Source organism: Ranitomeya imitator, chromosome 4 (assembly GCF_032444005.1).
Source record: "Ranitomeya imitator isolate aRanImi1 chromosome 4, aRanImi1.pri, whole genome shotgun sequence".
NCBI classification, from domain to species: Eukaryota; Metazoa; Chordata; class Amphibia; order Anura; family Dendrobatidae; genus Ranitomeya; species Ranitomeya imitator.
The window spans coordinates 385670853-385688673 of record NC_091285.1 but is presented as its reverse complement, the minus strand read 5'-3'; the positions used below and the strand labels follow the sequence as shown (position 1 = coordinate 385688673).

The 17821-nt window shown below is 48.2% G+C and overlaps 1 protein-coding gene across 1 annotated transcript in view; it reads left to right on the top strand.

The window, feature by feature from the left end:
- DHTKD1 (dehydrogenase E1 and transketolase domain containing 1) overlaps positions 1-17821 on the top strand; it is a 59964-nt gene that overhangs the window by 8112 nt on the left and 34031 nt on the right. Inside the window, exons 2-3 of the mRNA XM_069765217.1 lie at positions 6-161; positions 11232-11443. Coding sequence (XP_069621318.1) covers positions 6-161; positions 11232-11443 — 368 coding nt within the window. The remainder of the gene's footprint in view (positions 1-5; positions 162-11231; positions 11444-17821) is intronic.

The following is a 17821-nucleotide window of genomic DNA, read 5'->3' as shown; positions in this document are numbered from 1 at the left end:
TGTAGTGGATCATGGCCTTGCAAGACTAATTACAGCTTACCGTGAGCATGGTCACAAAGCTGCAAAAATTAATCCATTGTTTACTGGTCAAGCAGTGATGGATATGGTGCCAGAAATACAGGTACTTTCCGAGATTCTCCATGGACCTTTTCGTGCAGCAGGTAAAGCTAAGATGATTTCATGGATTAAATTGTGACCTTATGTTAGAATTTGCTAGTATGTGGACGGGGATAATTGTAGCTTCCCTGCTGCTTGAATTGCATCTCCCTCTCCTAGAAAAAAATATTAAAAAGCAAAACAAAAATAAAATATAAGAACTTCCTTCTCTAACTTAGAGCTATGTACGCACTGATTCTTTTTTTGCAGAGTTTTGTAGCAGTAACTGAGCAGAACCTCCCAAGCTTTTGAGGTGTTGTGCATTTTTAAAAAGGATTTGGAAAGTTTTCGCTTACGTTTTTCTTCCTAAATCGCTTAAAAAAACCAGTGTGCCCATAGCCTAAAGAGAGAGTATCATAGTATCATACCATGACTAAGGTCAGCTTTATGCCTGAAACATGCCAGTTTTTTTCTTGATGCAATATTTCTAAAGTACCTGGGTCCTTTTAAGCTGTACTAATAACTTGTGAAGTTTTATATTTTACTTTACCTGCTGATGATCTTCACAGCCAACCTACGGGAGCTGGTGAATTTTGTACATTGCTTTTCTTATAGCTTAAAGGTAACTTATGTTGAAAATGGTATCTGATCTGGAGGCATGATGTTATAAAGCAGTACTAGTGAGTGACAGTGCTCCGTGTATGACTGTGTGTAGAGATAGCTGGCAATCACTATTAGGACCACCCACTGGACTCCTATGCATACACACACCAGGGATTTCAGTTAATAGAATAGTTATAGTGAATCTTCTCCAGCAAACTGAATGACATTCTGTTCACCTTCTCCTTCTCTATACTATGCTGTCCATAGGTTGGTTTGCATATACAATGTGACAGCTTCCCTTTAAATCAGACATTCCTATGAGCTGTTCTTTCTTCTGATTCCAGTAGTGAAACATTAGCTGTTTTCCCCTACCTCAAGCCAGTCCCTCCTTTTTTTTTTATTAGGGTATCATTCAACATATGCCATTTCCACTCCACCCCCTTATTTATTATGAGAATATACATGATTTTTAGTAATCCGCAATCAAACGCCGCATCTTTTATTATGGCAGTAATTATGATTTTCAGACAGTAGTCATCCATTATTTGCCATTCAAATGCAGAAGAAGAGAGAGGAACGCACTCACCGATCAGGTAAAATCCAATCCTTTATTCAAGCATGGACAGACTTAGCAGGGAGGGGAGTGGAGGATGACGGACGACGGCCGTTTCGCGCTGACGAGCGCTTCTACGGGTCCACCAGGACCCGTAGAAGCGCTCGTCAGCGCGAAACGGCCGTCGTCCGTCATCCTCCACTCCCCTCCCTGCTAAGTCTGTCCATGCTTGAATAAAGGATTGGATTTTACCTGATCGGTGAGTGCGTTCCGCTCTCTTCTTCTGCATTTGGATATTTATCGTCTTGTTTTCTTTGGACACTGCACCACCGAGTTTGTCGGAAGGGACCTTCAGTATTTCTTTATCGCCTCTCATTGGGGGACACAGGAACCATGGGTGTATGCTGCTGCCACTAGGAGGCTGACACTATGCAAATAAAAAAGTTAGCTCCTCCTCTGCAGTGTACACCCCACCGACTGGCATTATACTCTTCAGTTTAGCTTAGTGTCAGTAGGAGGTGGACACGGGTCTTTCAATAGACCCTTATCTACCTCAATGTGCGTCGTTTTCTTTCAGGTTTTTCCGGAAGGGATACAGGGTGAGCAGTCACACCTGTATTCCCACAAGCGGACTATGAGTACGGTGTGTACTGCCACCCCGTATCCTCATAGATCCCTCTCCAGAACCAAGATCCTGGCACACAAGCGTGCTCAGAAGTCCGGTCCTGGCTCCGTCCCCCACCCACTCGCCCACCAGAGCCTGTCGGTTGGAGGAGACGAGGACGTCCATCAGCTCCCTGGACGTCTCACCCCCTTTTAAGGTTAGTACCGGCGTGGGACGTTTAGGTGAGTATTTCCCCTATCCCGTCCCAGATCCTTATTGGGGGGGGGGGTTCTTGTTAAGGGCTCCCAGACGATGACCCTCTCTTACCCGGTCATCGCCCGTATCCTTTGCGGCGCGGCCGATATTTTATCAGTGATCCTGGAGTTCCAGCATTTTTCCCTATAATACAAGGGCCTTTCTGCTCCAGCGCAGGGCCCCTTCTGGCCGCAGCGCTCTTTTCCCGTGACCAGCACCTTCTTTCTAGACAGCCCTTGGCTGCCGTACGCTCCATTCCGCGGCGCACTACCAGCGCTGCGGTTTTTCACTGGGCACAGTCCTCAGCGCGGCAGCCCTGCAGTCTATCGCGCCGCTTATCGCGCCGCTTATCGCTGCGGTGCATTGCTCCGGCGCCGCAGGAGGTGCTTATCTGCGGTGCCCTTCAGCGACGCAGCCTGACAGGCTGCGGCGCCTGTGCCACCAGCCTCCCGGCGCGGCGCATTGCTCCGGCACTCTGTACCGGCGCCGCGACTCGTTTTCCCGGCCGCCGGTCCCTAATTTAGACCCCGGCTTCGGCCGGGGCCTACTTCCGGTCGTCGGATCCCTCACTTCCGCTTCTGCGGGCGGGCTTTTTTTCCCGCCCGACATACTGTGTCCTGCCCACCGGCGCCTCTGCGTCTGGCTCCGCCCCCTTCCTCGTGGGACACTTGTCTGGTGTGAGCATCGCTTCACACCACAGCAGCAGCAGCAGCCCTTGATGTGCCTCACGCAGCGCGCCACGCTCCTTCGCCCGCATCCTCTGTGGGCTCAGCATTGCAGTATACAGCACCTCAGGGGATTTCTCCACCGAGGACAAGTGGGACATCTTCCAGGACCGGGTCCGTGAGTAGCTAACCTTGGTGTCCGAGCTGGATCGGTTACCCCTGCAGACCCCTGCCGTGGCCAGCGGGTCGCAGGAACCGCCACCCGAGACCTCCTTGCCAAGCTACAAAAGGTCCAGACAGGAACGTCGGTCTGAGTCCTCTTCGTGTTCCATCTCGCCGCCCGGCCCCCCCCCCCCCCCCCCGCGGTTGGTGTCGCACCGATCCTCCTCCCCTGAGTCAGGCGAGGCTTTATCTGATGCGCCCTCAGAGGAGATTTCGGAGCTGGATCCTAGCCAAATCGCCACCATGAGTGAGTCGGTCCAGAACCTCATTCGGGCTATAAACCAAACCTGTGGCATTAAGGATCCCTCTACGGAACCCGCAGATCAGGCGGTTTCGTTTAGACGTGCCAAACCACCTTCAAAATTTTTCGCTCCTCATCCTGAATTCGAGGAAATCCTGGCCAGAGAGAGAGAGAATCCGACCAGACGTTTTCAGAGGAGAAAACGCCTGGGGGTGTTATATCCTTTTTCACCAGATCTTACCGCCAATTGGACGGTCTCTCCCTCGGTGGATCCCCCTGTTTCCAGGCTGTCCACCAACACGGTGCTTCCACTGTCCGGCAGAGCGTCTCTGAAGGATTCTAACGACAGAGTTATAGAATCCTTCGCGAAATCTGCCTTTGAAGCGGCCTCAGCAGCGCTATGCCCAGCCTTTGCTTCCACTTGGGCTTCAAAATCCATCTCAAAATGGGCCAAGGATCTACGGCGAGGTATCCTGGACGGGGCTCCTCCCGCGCAATTAGCGGAACTTGCCAACCAGATTTCCCACGCTGGCGAATACCTGGTTTCTGCCTCCCTGGATGTCGCGTCCTGTGCGGCTCAGGCTTCCAGCAATGCCGTTGCCATCCGCCGGACCGTTTGGCTCAAGGCCTGGCAGGCGGACTTGTCCTCCAAAAAGTCCCTCACTAGTCTGCCCTTCCAGGGCTCTCGTCTCTTTGGTTCCCAGCTGGACCAGATCATTAAGGACGCCACTGGGGGCACAAGTTCCCTTCTCCCCCAGGCTAAGCCTCGTCGCCCTCCTCCTAGACGGCAGTTTCGCTCGTTTCGGCCTTTTCGTCGCTTCGCTGCATCAAACTCTTTTTCCCAGCAGCAACAGAGGCCACAGACACGTCAAGAGAAGAAGGCGGTGTCCTTCAGGCCCACTCCGTCCTGGCGTCCTCGCTATTCCCAGGGTAGATCGTCCAGGCCCAGGACTGGAAGATCCACTTCCGCATGACTCTCGGCAAGACTCCAGCCCAACTCCCAGGTTGGGGGGCCGTCTTCTCCGTTTCAGGGACGTCTGGATTTCCGCAGTAGAGGATGCATGGGTCAGGGAAGTTGTATCCTCGGGATACAAAATAGAGTTCGCCTCCCGACCCAGAGATCGTTTCTTCCAATCTCGTCCTCCAAAAGATCCCGCTCTGGTTCCGGGCTTCTTCGCAGCCATCGCTTCTCTGCTCAAATCCGGGGTAATTGTTCCCGTCCCAGAAAAGGAACGGTACACTGGTTTCTACTCGAACCTCTTTGTGGTACCGAAAAAAGACGGCAAGGTTCGTCCCATTCTGGACCTCAAATTGCTGAACAGGAGGGTCCGCCTGAGACACTTCAGGATGGAATCCCTTCGTTCAGTAATTGCTTCCATGGAGGCTCAGGAATTTCTATGCTCTATAGATATCCAGGACGCCTACCTACATGTTCCAATATTTCCCGGACATCACCGTTTCCTGCGCTTCGCAGTGCAACAAGATCATTTTCAGTTCGTCGCCCTGCTGTTCGGTCTCGCAACCGCGCCAAGGGTGTTCACGAAAATCATGGCGGCGCTGATGGCCATTTTGAGAGTCAGAGGCTTGGTCCTGTTTCCATACCTCGACGACATCCTCATCAAGGCTCCGTCCTTTGCTCAGGCCCGCGAAAGCTTGTCCATTGTCCTCGACACCTTTTCCCGTTTCGGATGGCTGGTCAACCGGAAGAAGTCCTGCCTTATTCCTTCTCAGCGCATCATCTTTCTGGGCATGCTCTTCGACACTCGTCAGTCCAGAGTCTTCCTTCCCAAGGACAAGAGATCCACCCTTTGTCGGGACATACTCTTGCTCCAGGGTCCTCGGCCTCCCTCCCTCCGATCGGCCATGAAGGTTCTGGGGAGGATGGTAGCTACCTTGGAAGCGATTCCCTTCGCCCAATTCCATTCTCGACCCCTTCAGCAAGCCATTCTGTCTCAGTGGGACAGGTCGGTCTTCTCCCTGGATCGGCCGATCAGACTCTCCTTTCGGGTCAAGCGGTCTCTCAACTGGTGGCTGACGTCTCCTCTCATCTCCCAGGGCAGGTCCTTCCTTCCGGTTCACTGGCAGGTGGTGACAACGGATGCCAGCTTGATCGGCTGGGGTGCGGTTTTTCGCCACCTGACGGTTCAGGGCCGTTGGTCGCCGCAGGAGTCTGCTCTGCCGATCAACGTCCTCGAAATTCGGGCCATCTTTCTGTCCCTCCGTCATTGGGAAAGGATCCTCAGGGGCCTTCCAGTCCGGATCCAGACGGACAACGCCACGGCTGTGGCATATGTCAACCATCAGGGGGGGACTCGGAGCTCCCTGGCCCTTGCCGAGGTATCCAAGATCCTCCTTTGGGCAGAGGCAACGGTTCCGGTGATATCCGCGGTGCATATCCCCGGCGTGGAAAACTGGGCCGCCGACTTCCTCAGCCGCGAGGGTCTCGCGGCAGGGGAATGGTCCCTGCATCCGGAGGTCTTCCATCAGATTTGTCTTCGATGGGGAACTCCGGATGTGGATCTCACGGCATCTCGAATCAACAGGAAGGTTCCGCAATTCGTCTCCAGGTCACGCGATCCTCTCGCAGTGGGCGTCGATGCTCTGGCCATTCCTTGGTCACAGTTCGAGCTGCCCTACCTGTTCCCACCTCTTCCATTACTGCCCAAGCTGTTGAAGAAGATCAAAGCGGAAGGGGTGCCGGTCATCCTGATCGTCCCGGATTGGCCCAGGAGAGCTTGGTTCGCGGAGCTCGTCAACCTTCTCGCGGACGCTCCCTGGCGCCTTCCAGACAGGCCCGATCTGCTGTCCCAGGGTCCGATCTGCCACCCGAATTCTCGGTCGCTCAGTTTAACGGCGTGGCTGTTGAGACCGCGGTTCTAAGAGCGTCCGGCCTTTCGGACCGGGTGATTCACACCATGATTCAGGCTCGGAAGCCTTCGTCTTCCAGGATCTACTACCGCACCTGGAAGGCCTACTTCCGTTGGTGCGAGTCCAACCGCGTTCCGCCTATGGTTTTTTCCCTGCCTTCTCTTTTGGCCTTCCTTCAGGCAGGGCTGGATTCGGGCCTGGCTCTTAGTTCCCTGAAGGGCCAGGTCTCTGCGCTTTCCATCCTCTTTCAGAAGTCCTTGGCCTCTCGGCCACAGGTTAAGACCTTCTTTCAGGGGGTAGCCCACGCCGTCCCGCCGTACAGGGCCCCTGTGGAGGCATGGGACCTAAACCTAGTACTGGACGTTTTGAAGGTTTCTCCCTTTGAGCCTCTTAGGGAGATTCCTCTATCAGTGTTATCTTGGAAGGTGGCCTTTCTGGTGGCCATCACGTCCATTCGCCGCGTTTCCGAGCTGGCGGCACTGTCTTGCCGCCCTCCGTTTTTGGTCATTCACCAGGACAAGGTGGTTTTCCGACCCCCACCTTCTTTTCTTCCTAAGGTGGTTTCCACCTTCCACCTCAACGAGGACATCGTTCTACCTTCCTTTTGTCCAGCTCCGACTCATCCTCTGGAGCGATCGTTGAACAAGCTGGACCTCGTCAGGGCAGCGAGGATTTATCTGTATAGAACATCCTCTTTCCGGAAGACGGATTCGTTTTTCGTCATTCCTGATGGCACGCGCAGAGGCCAGTTGGCTTCTAAAGCGACTATTGCTCGATGGATCAGAATGGCAATTTTGGAGGCTTACTGGGTCAAGAACAGAGTGCCCCCTCCTGGGATTAAGGCTCACTCTACCCGGGCAGTCGGCGCCTCCTGGGCGGTGCACCACAGGGCTTCCGCCCTACAGCTTTGCAAAGCGGCAACTTGGTCTTCCATCCACACGTTCGCCAAATTTTACAAGGTCCATACCTATGCATCGGCGGACGCCAGCCTAGGCAGAAGGATCCTGCAGGCGGCAGTGGTGAGTCCTCTGACCTGATGGAAGTCTGTTTTTTCCCGCCCTTGGGACTGCTTTGGGACGTCCCATGGTTCCTGTGTCCCCCAATGAGAGGCGATAAAGAAAACATGATTTTTGGTTGCTTACCGTAAAATCTGTTTCTTGAAGCCTCCATTGGGGGACACAGCTCCCTCCCAATGTTTTCTGTTGTTATCTGTTCTATGACTGTTCTCACGTTACAGTTCTCAAGTTTGTGGTTATGGTTTTCCAACCTTGTTTCATTATCTCCTACTGCTTTCTCACTAACTGAAGAGTATAATGCCAGTCGGTGGGGTGTACACTGCAGAGGAGGAGCTAACTTTTTTATTTGCATAGTGTCAGCCTCCTAGTGGCAGCAGCATACACCCATGGTTCCTGTGTCCCCCAATGGAGGCTTCAAGAAACAGATTTTACGGTAAGCAACCAAAAATCTTGTTTTTCTGGTTATCTGACATGGCGGTCTAAGTTGTTGCAGCTGTGCTGAGGTGCTTTTTTGTTTTTCTTGGATACATTATTTTCCATTCCTCGCATTAATCTTATCATGAAACCTATAGCTCTGCTTGTCTGATTTGCAGACAGTAATCACCCCCATTCATCTGTAATGGTGGCGATGCGTCCTCAGGCAGCAATGTGCATACACTAGCCTCACAGACAGGGTATGGCATGCCCAGCATGCAAGGTAACGTGGACCCCTGCATCTATCACTGTGATCCTGCTACCTAGCACCAAGTGGCAAGGTTGCCAACTTCGTTTAGCTGACAACTGGGACAAAATTCATGGACCTCCCATAATTTTACTGACACATACGTCGTCCGTCTATATAGTTCATGCCACTAAATGCATTCAACCAAGCTTGACAAACCTTAGTGCCTAGAGTAAATGCTACATTAAATAAGAAAATCCCAGGGTTCTTTCCTTACACATACCCTTATGTATACAGTAGATCTAAAAAGTCTACATACCCCTATTAAATGCCAGGTTTTTATCATTTAAACACATCAGAGCAGGAACTATCATTCCAGAACCTTTTCCACCTTCAACCCCTTACGACCTTGGACATATATTCACACGTCCAGGTTGGTAATCGCCTAGCAACCTTGGACGTATGGACACGTCCAGGCGATTTTGCACACACCTGAGCTGTTCATGTGCGATCACCGCCAAATGTTCAGCTGATATGACAGCTGACACCCGGCACTTAGTGCCAATCGGCGCCCCTGTGGCGTCATTCTGACTGGCCGATCGTTGCAATGGTGACCCGATGTCGTCATGACGACATCTGGGTTACCAGGCTCTAGCGAGTTAATCAGATCATTTGCACTGCGAAATTTGGCCTGGTCATGAAGGAGAAAACAGGCTTGGGGGTAATGGGGTTAATGCCATCAATAATCTGAAGAAATCCATTGAAAAACAAACTGAAATCTTTTCACATGTAAAAAGAAAAATAAAGTAATGTGGTTGCATTATAATGCACTCCCTTAAAGGGAACCTGTCATAAAATACTCTATTATGATGCAGATATGAGGTTAACCTGTAGCATTTTGAAGGCGCCTGCACCGAGAGCACCGCTGCCGTGAGGAAATTACTGTATTTACTCTAGTATAAGCCTAGATTTTCAGCCCCCAAAAATGGGCTGCAAGTGCCCCTCTCGGCTTATACTCAAGTCATGGTCAGCGGGGGGGGGGGTCATCGTGTGAGTGGGAGCGACGACGGTCACATACTCACCTGCTCCTGGCGCGGTCCCTGCATGTCCCACGGTCTCCGGCGCCGGCAGCTTCTTCCCCTGTTCAGTGGTCACTGGTACCGCTCATTAAAGTAATGAATATGGACTCCACTCCCATAGGGGTGGAGCTGCATATTCATTACTGTAATGAGCGGTACCAGTGACCGCTGAACAGAGGAAGAAGCTGCCGGAGACCATGAATTGGACAACCCCATTAACTCCGTTTGCCATAGCTATAGAAAAACACATTCAAAAATCATAGATTGATCTAATACCACTAGGTGAAAATTTACAAAACTGAACATAAGGTTCTTAGTTTACCATTCTGATCAGACTATATGAAGCCCATTACTACATCATGTTGAAACTCTCAGTGGATCCCTAATTCCTAACCTAAAAGCTACGAGGCCTTGCTCAGTCCACCACCTAAGCCACAGAACACTAGCAGGGAGAGCAACCTGACAGCCCACATGCCCATGGTGCAAGGTAAAGCCCCAGCTGCAGGCCACTCCACCACACAGGCACATCATCACAGCAGCAATGGCCGCCACACAGCAACAATACTTGTGAAAATAGCTAAAAACTCCCCTTCCACAGGTTCTTAAACTATTAGCTGAGAACAAAAATAGGAGGATCCCCTCTTGCAGTCTCCTGCTAATTTAAAAACATTTGGTAGAAATGCTGGTCCAAGCAAAAAGCACAAAAGGTGGGGACAGTATTCAACATGCTGCAGAATGAAGGAAGATTGTACCGCCACAAGAGATGCTTCAGATCGCTGCCCTGTATATAGTATTTATTTTCTGTTGGTTTAGGATACATTCCCATGGTGACAACTTGGTGAGTGTTTGATATGCCATATTTTCTGCAGCATTTCTGCACCTACAGATGTTCTCAAAATTGTTGGTACTTCTTGGTTAAATGAAGAATAACCTTCAATCGCCAACGAAACAACTTTAAACAAACAAAAGTCATTTTCAATCTATATTTTCTGAACATCAACTAATGAAAATCACACTTCTCTTTTTAATTGTGGTTAAAAATGACAATGGCCTGGACAAAAATGATGGTACCCCTAGAAAAGATTGAAAATAATTTAAACATAGGGGCTTGTTAAACAAAAGTGTGTCCTGCAGTTAGCATCATAGGTCTACAAAGTTGTAATCAGTCTAAGAGGATGAAAAGTAGTCACTGTGCTGTTTAGTATCATGGTGTGTAGCACACTACACATAAGCAAAAGACAGATAAGGAGAGATTATAAAGAGAACTAGATGGCAGCCCGATTCTAAAGAATCGGGAGTCTAGAATCCATATATACTTTATTTATTCAAATGTAAGAATAATACAATTAATAAATAATAGTAAGAAAGAACAAAAAATGGCTGCACTTACCAGCTCTTGACAATTCTTGTTATTTAAGAAATTGCTGGGCAATAATGGACAATGTCCTTATGTGGCAAATAATAGAGCAATATACCCAATGTGGCAAAGAAGAGGTTAATAAACGGCAGTCTCTCAGTATAACAGTCAGTGAATAATAGGCAGTATATGGAGAAAACACCAAACAAAAGTTCAAAATTGGTGTGAAAATGTCACTGAACCACTTCACAACTAAATATATATAGTTTTGGTAAATGGTATTATCATTTTTTTGACGAAATTCGGCAGGAGCTTGAAGAGCAACGTCACTGGGCCCGCCTCCACGCAGTAGAAACTTGCTGTGAGGTAAAAATTCAAAAATCACACCAAAATGGCGGGCGGAGTGTGTCACAGTACGGCACGTTTCTGATTGGTCGCTCGCAGCAGGCGGCAACCAATCAGACACTGGACACTGTTGACGTCACTTATCTCCGGACATTAGCTCCGGACATTAGCTCCGGACATTAGCTCCGGACAGGAAGTTGGCACAAATTGCAGGAAGTAGTATTCTAGGCAATTATATATTAGATAGACAAGCATGGTTGCCATCCGTGTGCTGTATGTGTTTTTCACTGACCAATAGACTATTAGCACTTTTCATACATGATAATAGAGAAAATCGGAAATGTTTCCGTGAGGTTTACATACACACGGTCCATGAAAAAAAAACTGTGACGTGTGAATAGCACCATAGATATTAATGGTTACATGTTCTGTAAAAAAAAAACAAAAAAAAAAACTGAACACATAGGTTCAACACAGATGTCTGAGGCTAAAGGTTTTTTGAGGTTTAATTTTCTGTATTCCATTGGTTTGCTCCACGTACAGAGAACAAAATCCTCTCTACTTACCCCTGTTGTGTTCCAGCGCACTACGCTGGCAGTGGTGTTTAATGCTCTGCTAAAATAATTTCAGTATACTTAAGCTTTTTTAATCTCTTCCTGCAAACAGGCTTAATAAATATAGGAAAAGAGGAGGCAACTCTTGAAGAGGTTTTGGCGTACCTTGATCACACGTACTGTGGACAGGTTTCTGTTGAAACAAGCCAGTTGCAAAACTTAGACGAACGGGAATGGTTTTCCAGAAGATTTGAAGAGTTAAATCGGGAGACCTTTTCTACAGAAGAGAAAAAACATTTGGCTAAGCTGATGCTTGAATGCCAGGTAACTCCATGTACACCTTAAGAAGACACACTAAGGGGCGCGCTCACACGTATTATATGGCCGAGTGCTATATGATGTTTTATCAGATAGCACTGAGCTCAGTATTATCCTATGGGGTAGGGCAGATCTGCAATCTTTTTTTTTTTTTTCTCCTGTCCATTTGGGAGGAGAAAGCAATCCTGCATCTGAGAATTAGATCGCACCCACCCATAGAAGTCTGTGGGTGCGTGTGAAACATCGGACTGCACTCGGATGTCATCCCAGTGCAGTCAGATTACTGCGGACACAGGCAATGGAATAGATATAGAAATTTCTATCTCCGACTTGTCCACACCTGTTCCGTGATTCTCTCATGCAAGAGGATCGGAGCACACTGCACTGACACTCTGACAGGGTTTGAGCCCAGTGTCATTTGCATAATTGGCCCGATTCTCTCATATACGAGAACATATGCATAGTATTTATCAGTGATCTCACTTATAGGCAATGTTGAAGTAGATTTTGACCTTAACTCCTTCCCGACCTCCGCCATGCTATTACTGCGGAGGTCGGGTCCCCTGCTTTGATGTGGGCTCCGGCGCTGAGCCCACCTCAAAGTCGGGACATGTCAGCAGTTTTGAACAGCTGACGTGCCCGCAATAGCGGCGGGTGAAATCGCAATTCACCCGCCGCTATTAACAAGTTAAATGCCCCTGTCAAACGCGGACAGCGGCATTTAACCGTCGCTTCCGGCCGCGCGGCCGGAAATGATCTCATCGCCGACACCCGTCACATGATCGGGGGTCGGCGATGCGTCAGGATGGTAACCATAGAGGTCCTTGAGACCTCTATGGTTACTGATGCAGGCCTGCTGTGAGCGCCCCCCTGTGGTCGGCGCTCATAGCAAGCCTGCATTTCAGCTACATGGCAGCGATCTGATGATCGCTGATTTGTAGCTGAGCCGATCGAGTGGTGCTAGCTTCTAGCCTCCCATGGAGGCTATTGAAGTATGGCAAAAGTACAAAAAAAAAGTTTTAAAAATTATGAAAAAATAAAAGTTTAAATCACCCCCTTTCGCCCCATTCAAAATAAAACAATAAAAAATCAAACCTACACATATTTGGTATCGCCGCGTTCAGAATCGCCCGATCTATCAATAAAAAAAAAGTATTAACCTGATCGCTAAACGGCATAGCGAGAAAAAAATTTGAGACGCCAGAATTACATTTTTTTGGTCGCCGTGACATTGCATTAAAATGTAATAACGGGCGATCAAAAGAACATATCTGCACCAAAATGGTATCATTAAAAACGCCAGCTCGGCACGCAAAAAATAAGTCCTCACCCGACCCAGATCACGAAAAATGAAGACGCCACGGGTAACGGAAAATTGCGCATTTTTTTTTTTTTTTTAGCAAAGTTTGGAATTTTTTTTGTACCACTTAGATAAAACGTAACCTAGACATGTTTGGTGTCTATGAACTCGTAATGACCTGGAGAATCATAATGACAGGTCAGTTATAGCATTTAGTGAACCTAGTAAAAAAGCCAATCAAAAAACAAGTGTGGGATTGCGCATTTTTTGCAATTTCACCGCACTTGGAATTTTTTTCCCGTTTTCTAGTACACGACATGCTAAAACCAATGATGTCGTTGAAAAGTGCAACTTGTCCCGCAAAAAACAAGCCCTCACATGGCCATATTGACAGAAAAATAAAAAAGTTATGGCTCTGGGAAGGAGGGAAGCGAAAAATGAGAACGCAAAAACTGAAAAGGGCAAGGTCGTGAAGGGGTTAAATAATAGTTACCAGTCTAGGGCTGCCCTTTTGTTTAGTTCTTTCACCTCTGTGCAATTTTCTTTTTTATTGTTTTTTTTCTCCCCCTCTTCCTAGGGCCATAAAAGTTTTTTTTAATATTTCTGTCAATATACAAAGGCTGTTTTTTTGCGGGTCAAGTTGTACTTTTGAATGACCTCATTTATTCTATCGTGGTATGCATTGGAAAGTGGGGGGAAAAAATTCCAAGTGCGTTGAAATTGCAAAAAAAGTGCAACTTTCTTTTTTTGAGTGGGGTGATTATTAACCAGGTTCACGATACGTTAAAACTGACTTGGCAATGTATTTCTCCAGGTCAGTATGCTTACTCAAATACCCCCAAAAATAGTGTGTGTGTATATGATATTTATATATTTTATACTAGATGGTAGCCCGATTCTAACACAACGGGTATTCTAGAATATGCATGTAGTTTATTTATGAAGATTTTAGAATAATACATTGAATACGCAGGATTCGGCCGTCCGCGACCACTTAGCGAAGTGTGGTTCAAATCCCGTGCCAATTCGCGGCTGGACTGCGCCTGTCGCTGATTGTTTGCGGCCGGCCACTTAGTATATAGCACAGCCACGTAGTATATAGCACAGCCACGTATATAACACAGCCACGTAGTATATAACAGCCCACGTAGTATATAGCACAGCCACGTAGTATATAGCACAGCCACGTAGTATATAGCACAGCCACGTAGTATACAGCACAGCCCACACAGTATATTGCACAGCCCGCGTAGTATATTGCACAGCCCGCGTAGTATATTGCACAGCCCGCGCAGTACCACGCATGTAGTGTATAGCACAGGCCACGTAGTGTATAGCACAGGCCACGTAATACATTGCACAGCCCGCGTAGTACATTGCACAGCCTGCATACTATATTGCACAGCCCGCGCAGTACATTGCACAGCCCGCGCAGTACATTGCACAGCCCGCGCAATATATAACACAGCCCACGCAGTATATAGCAATGTGGGCACCATATAAGACATATTTTCAGTTGTTTCACACTTTTTTGTTAAGTATATAATTCCACATGTTAATTCATAGTTTTGATGGCTCCAGTGTGAACATACCATTTTCTTAGTCATGAAAATACAGAAAAATCTTTAAATGAGGTGTGTCCAAACTTTTGGTCTGTATATAATTTTTTTAAAATTATATTTATGGGATGGAAAAGAATTTGGAAATTCAGAAAAAAACAAACCTTTTTTCTCCATTTTCTGAGATTCGGAACGCTTTAAATTTTCGGGATATGGGGCTGTGTAAGGGCTTATTTTTTTATGCCAGGAGCTAACATTTTTTACTGATACCATTTTGAGGTAGATGCAATGTTTTGATCGCCTATTACTGCATTTTATTGCAACATTGTGGCGGCCCAGAAATCACAATTCTGGCCTTTTTATTTATTTACGCATTTTATCTATTGGATTAATTTATTTTAGATTTTGATCAGACTTTTATGAATTCATCAATACTAAATATGTATATGTTTTTAATTTTATATTCAATGAGGTAAAAGGGAGTTGACCCGCGATCACATCATGGGCTCGTGAAATGATGTGGCCCCCTACCGGCGCATGTTATATGCCTCTGTCAGAGTTTTGAGTGCGGTATATAACATTTTTAACATTTGCTGGTGGAGCTCTGCTTCACCCACGGCAGGTTAAAGGCACTTGGTAGGTGATTAAATCGAGCCCACATCAAAGGCAGGGACACGACAGGGACATTTCGTTAAGGGGGGAGTCTCAGTACAGAATGACTGTTCAAACCAGGGCTGTGGAGTCGGAGCCCATTTTGGTGGACTCTGAGTCGGTATCATGGAAATTGAGGAGTCGGAGGCTTGGCTTACCGACTACACAGCCCTGGGTCAAGCCAAGTGCAGGTGTTTGGTGCACCTTTGACACCGACCGCCTATTAGAAGAGAGCTGGAGACGAATTTGTCCAATTTTGCTTGCTAATGCTGAATTGTGCCCAAATAGACGTTTTTTTTTAGACTTGATTACAACAAATGTATTAATTCCACACCGTTTTTTTTTTTTTAACCGCTAGGACCTGTCTAGAATATGCAATTTTTGGAGACTGTTGCTTAGAAATGTAATCCTAAATACATACAGTACATAAAGTACTTCATGCTAAAAGGTGTCATTCCCCCTTTTCTTGTCACTTAAGTTTGGATATGCATACAAAAATGGTGCATTAAAGGGAACATGTCACCCTCCCCCAAGCGGTTTTAACTAAAAGATCCATCTTGTGCACACTAATCCTACATTCTGTCAAGGTGGCTTTTAGTTCGGGTCCCTGTCAACGCTAAAAATCGTTTTTAGAATTTGCCCCTCATACCTGTGTCAGGGAGGAAAAAGACATGCCCCCCCTAACAAACTGCAAACGCCTCCCAGCCGTCACTCGCGGCCTCCTTGCGTTGCCTCCATTTCCTTCCTGGACATCCCTCCCTGGCGCCTGCGCTGTAAGTTCCCATCATGTGATGGGAGTCGAAGGGCAGCACGAACTGCACATGCCAGAAAAAAAAACTTACAGCGCCGGAGACGTTCAGGAAGGAAATGGAGGCGGCGCACAGAGGCCGTGAGTGACGGCTGGGAGGCGTTTGTGTCAGGGGGGAAAAGACATGTTCCCCTGACAAACTGCAGGTATGAGGGGCAAATTCTGAAAGGGATTATTTCTCTAGTCACCTTCCTCGACAGTAACCTTGGAGGATGTCTCCCTGCCATAATTGGGGACAGGAACACAAAGAGGCTAAATAACCCTCCCCTTCCTGCTATCTCCAGTGTTTTTCCTGTCCCCCAGTGGGGCATGAAGAGGTCCTGCAGGTGCTGTCGTGGCCGGTGAATGGAGCACCTGAATTTTCGTACCGCCGGGCAGCCGAGGTCAAGCGGTGATCCTCTCCTCCTCCACGTGCTGCGCTCCGTCTCCATCTCTAACGGTGGCCTCGGGCCCTCCTTCTCGCCCCTCCCGTGCCTCTGTCAGGGGCAAAGTGGGGCAGTGACGTGCTGCCAGGGTCCTCGCTGAGCTCCCCGGCGTCCTCCTTTTCTGGCGTTCGTGTGGAGTTCCAAGTTCGCGCGCGCGCCGGATGTGACGTCAGCGCACTTCCTGTTCACGGCCTGGGGCTCCACGCTGGAACGCACACAGTCTCTTGCGTTCAATGAGGTCGGTGGCCACCGGGAGGAATCGCTGGCAGAATAGGGTCGTCTCAGGCCACCCTATGGGACCAAAAGGGGAGGAGCACGTAATTAACGCTGGGGACCTCGATACCTTCATATCCTTGTCTGGGCCTCCAGGTAAGACGCTGTCTCCCTGTCTCTGTGTGACTGTATACAGCTTGACCATGGACAAACCCTCTGCTTCATCTGCAGATCCCAGCATTCACCCTCCTGCCGTGAATAGCTGGGCTGGTCCCCTTTCTGTTCAGCATGTGTAAATGGGTCACTTAGTATACCTCTCTCTCTCTTCTAGGGAGAAAAGGTCTCTGTCCCAAAGAATAAACCTAGCCACAAGTGTGGTTTTTGTGGCTCCCGGCTAACTTCTGTCTACAAGAAGACCCCGTGTCAACCCTGTACAGATGACATATTATGTGCTGTAACAGCCCTCCCTCCTGGACAGCATAAAAACCTTGATTAAACAGGAGGTACAATCCTCCATGGCGGCCTTCTCGCAACCCCAAGTGTTGAATCCTCCTCCTCCTAAAAAGAGGAAAATTGCCCCAGTTGATAATGATTCTGACTCGGGTGAGGTCCATTCCTCTGAGTCAGACGATAATTGGGAGAATGAGGGCTCCACATCCACCCCTAAAGCTGATGGAAAGAAACATTACTTTTCCTCCGAGGATATGGATGAGCTGGTCTCCATAGTAAGAAGCACCATGAGGGTTGAGGAAGTGGAGGAAAAACATTCCGTGCAGGATGAAATGTTTGGCCTTAACCTCGAGATGGGGGACCCCGGAGGTCAACTTATTTGCGAATGCCGAAAATGCAAAGTCAAAAACATATTTCTCCCTCAGCCCTGTGCATGGGCCTCTGGGAATAGATGCTTTCATTCATCCATGGACCTTCAACTTGGCTTACGCCTTCCCACCAATTCCGATGCTGTCAAAGACGCTGCAGAAAATCCGGTCAGACAAAGTCACAACAATCCTGATTGCCCAATTGTGGCCAGGTCGGAGCTGGTACAGCGCCTTGAGGGGAATGACCGAAGAAGGTCCCATTCCTCTTCCTCAAGGAACCGACCTCCTTGTTCAAAGTCCCCTCCTTTATCCGGATCTCAAAAAGTTGAACCTAGCTGCCTGGCTACTGAAACCAACATACTAAAAGCCAGAGGTCTCTCCGACAGGGTTATCCAAACTCTCCAAAAGAGTAGGAAACCAGTGACCAATGCCATCTATAACAAAGTATGGAAGAAGTTCTCTTCCTGGTGTCTTCCCAGTGTCCCTGATCCCTTCCACCCCAACATTTCTCAAATTGTAGACTTCCTCCAGAAGGGTTTAGATCTTAGGCTCTCCCTGAGTACTCTAAAAGTTCAGGTATCGGCCCTTAGTTCCTTTTTTGACCAGGGTC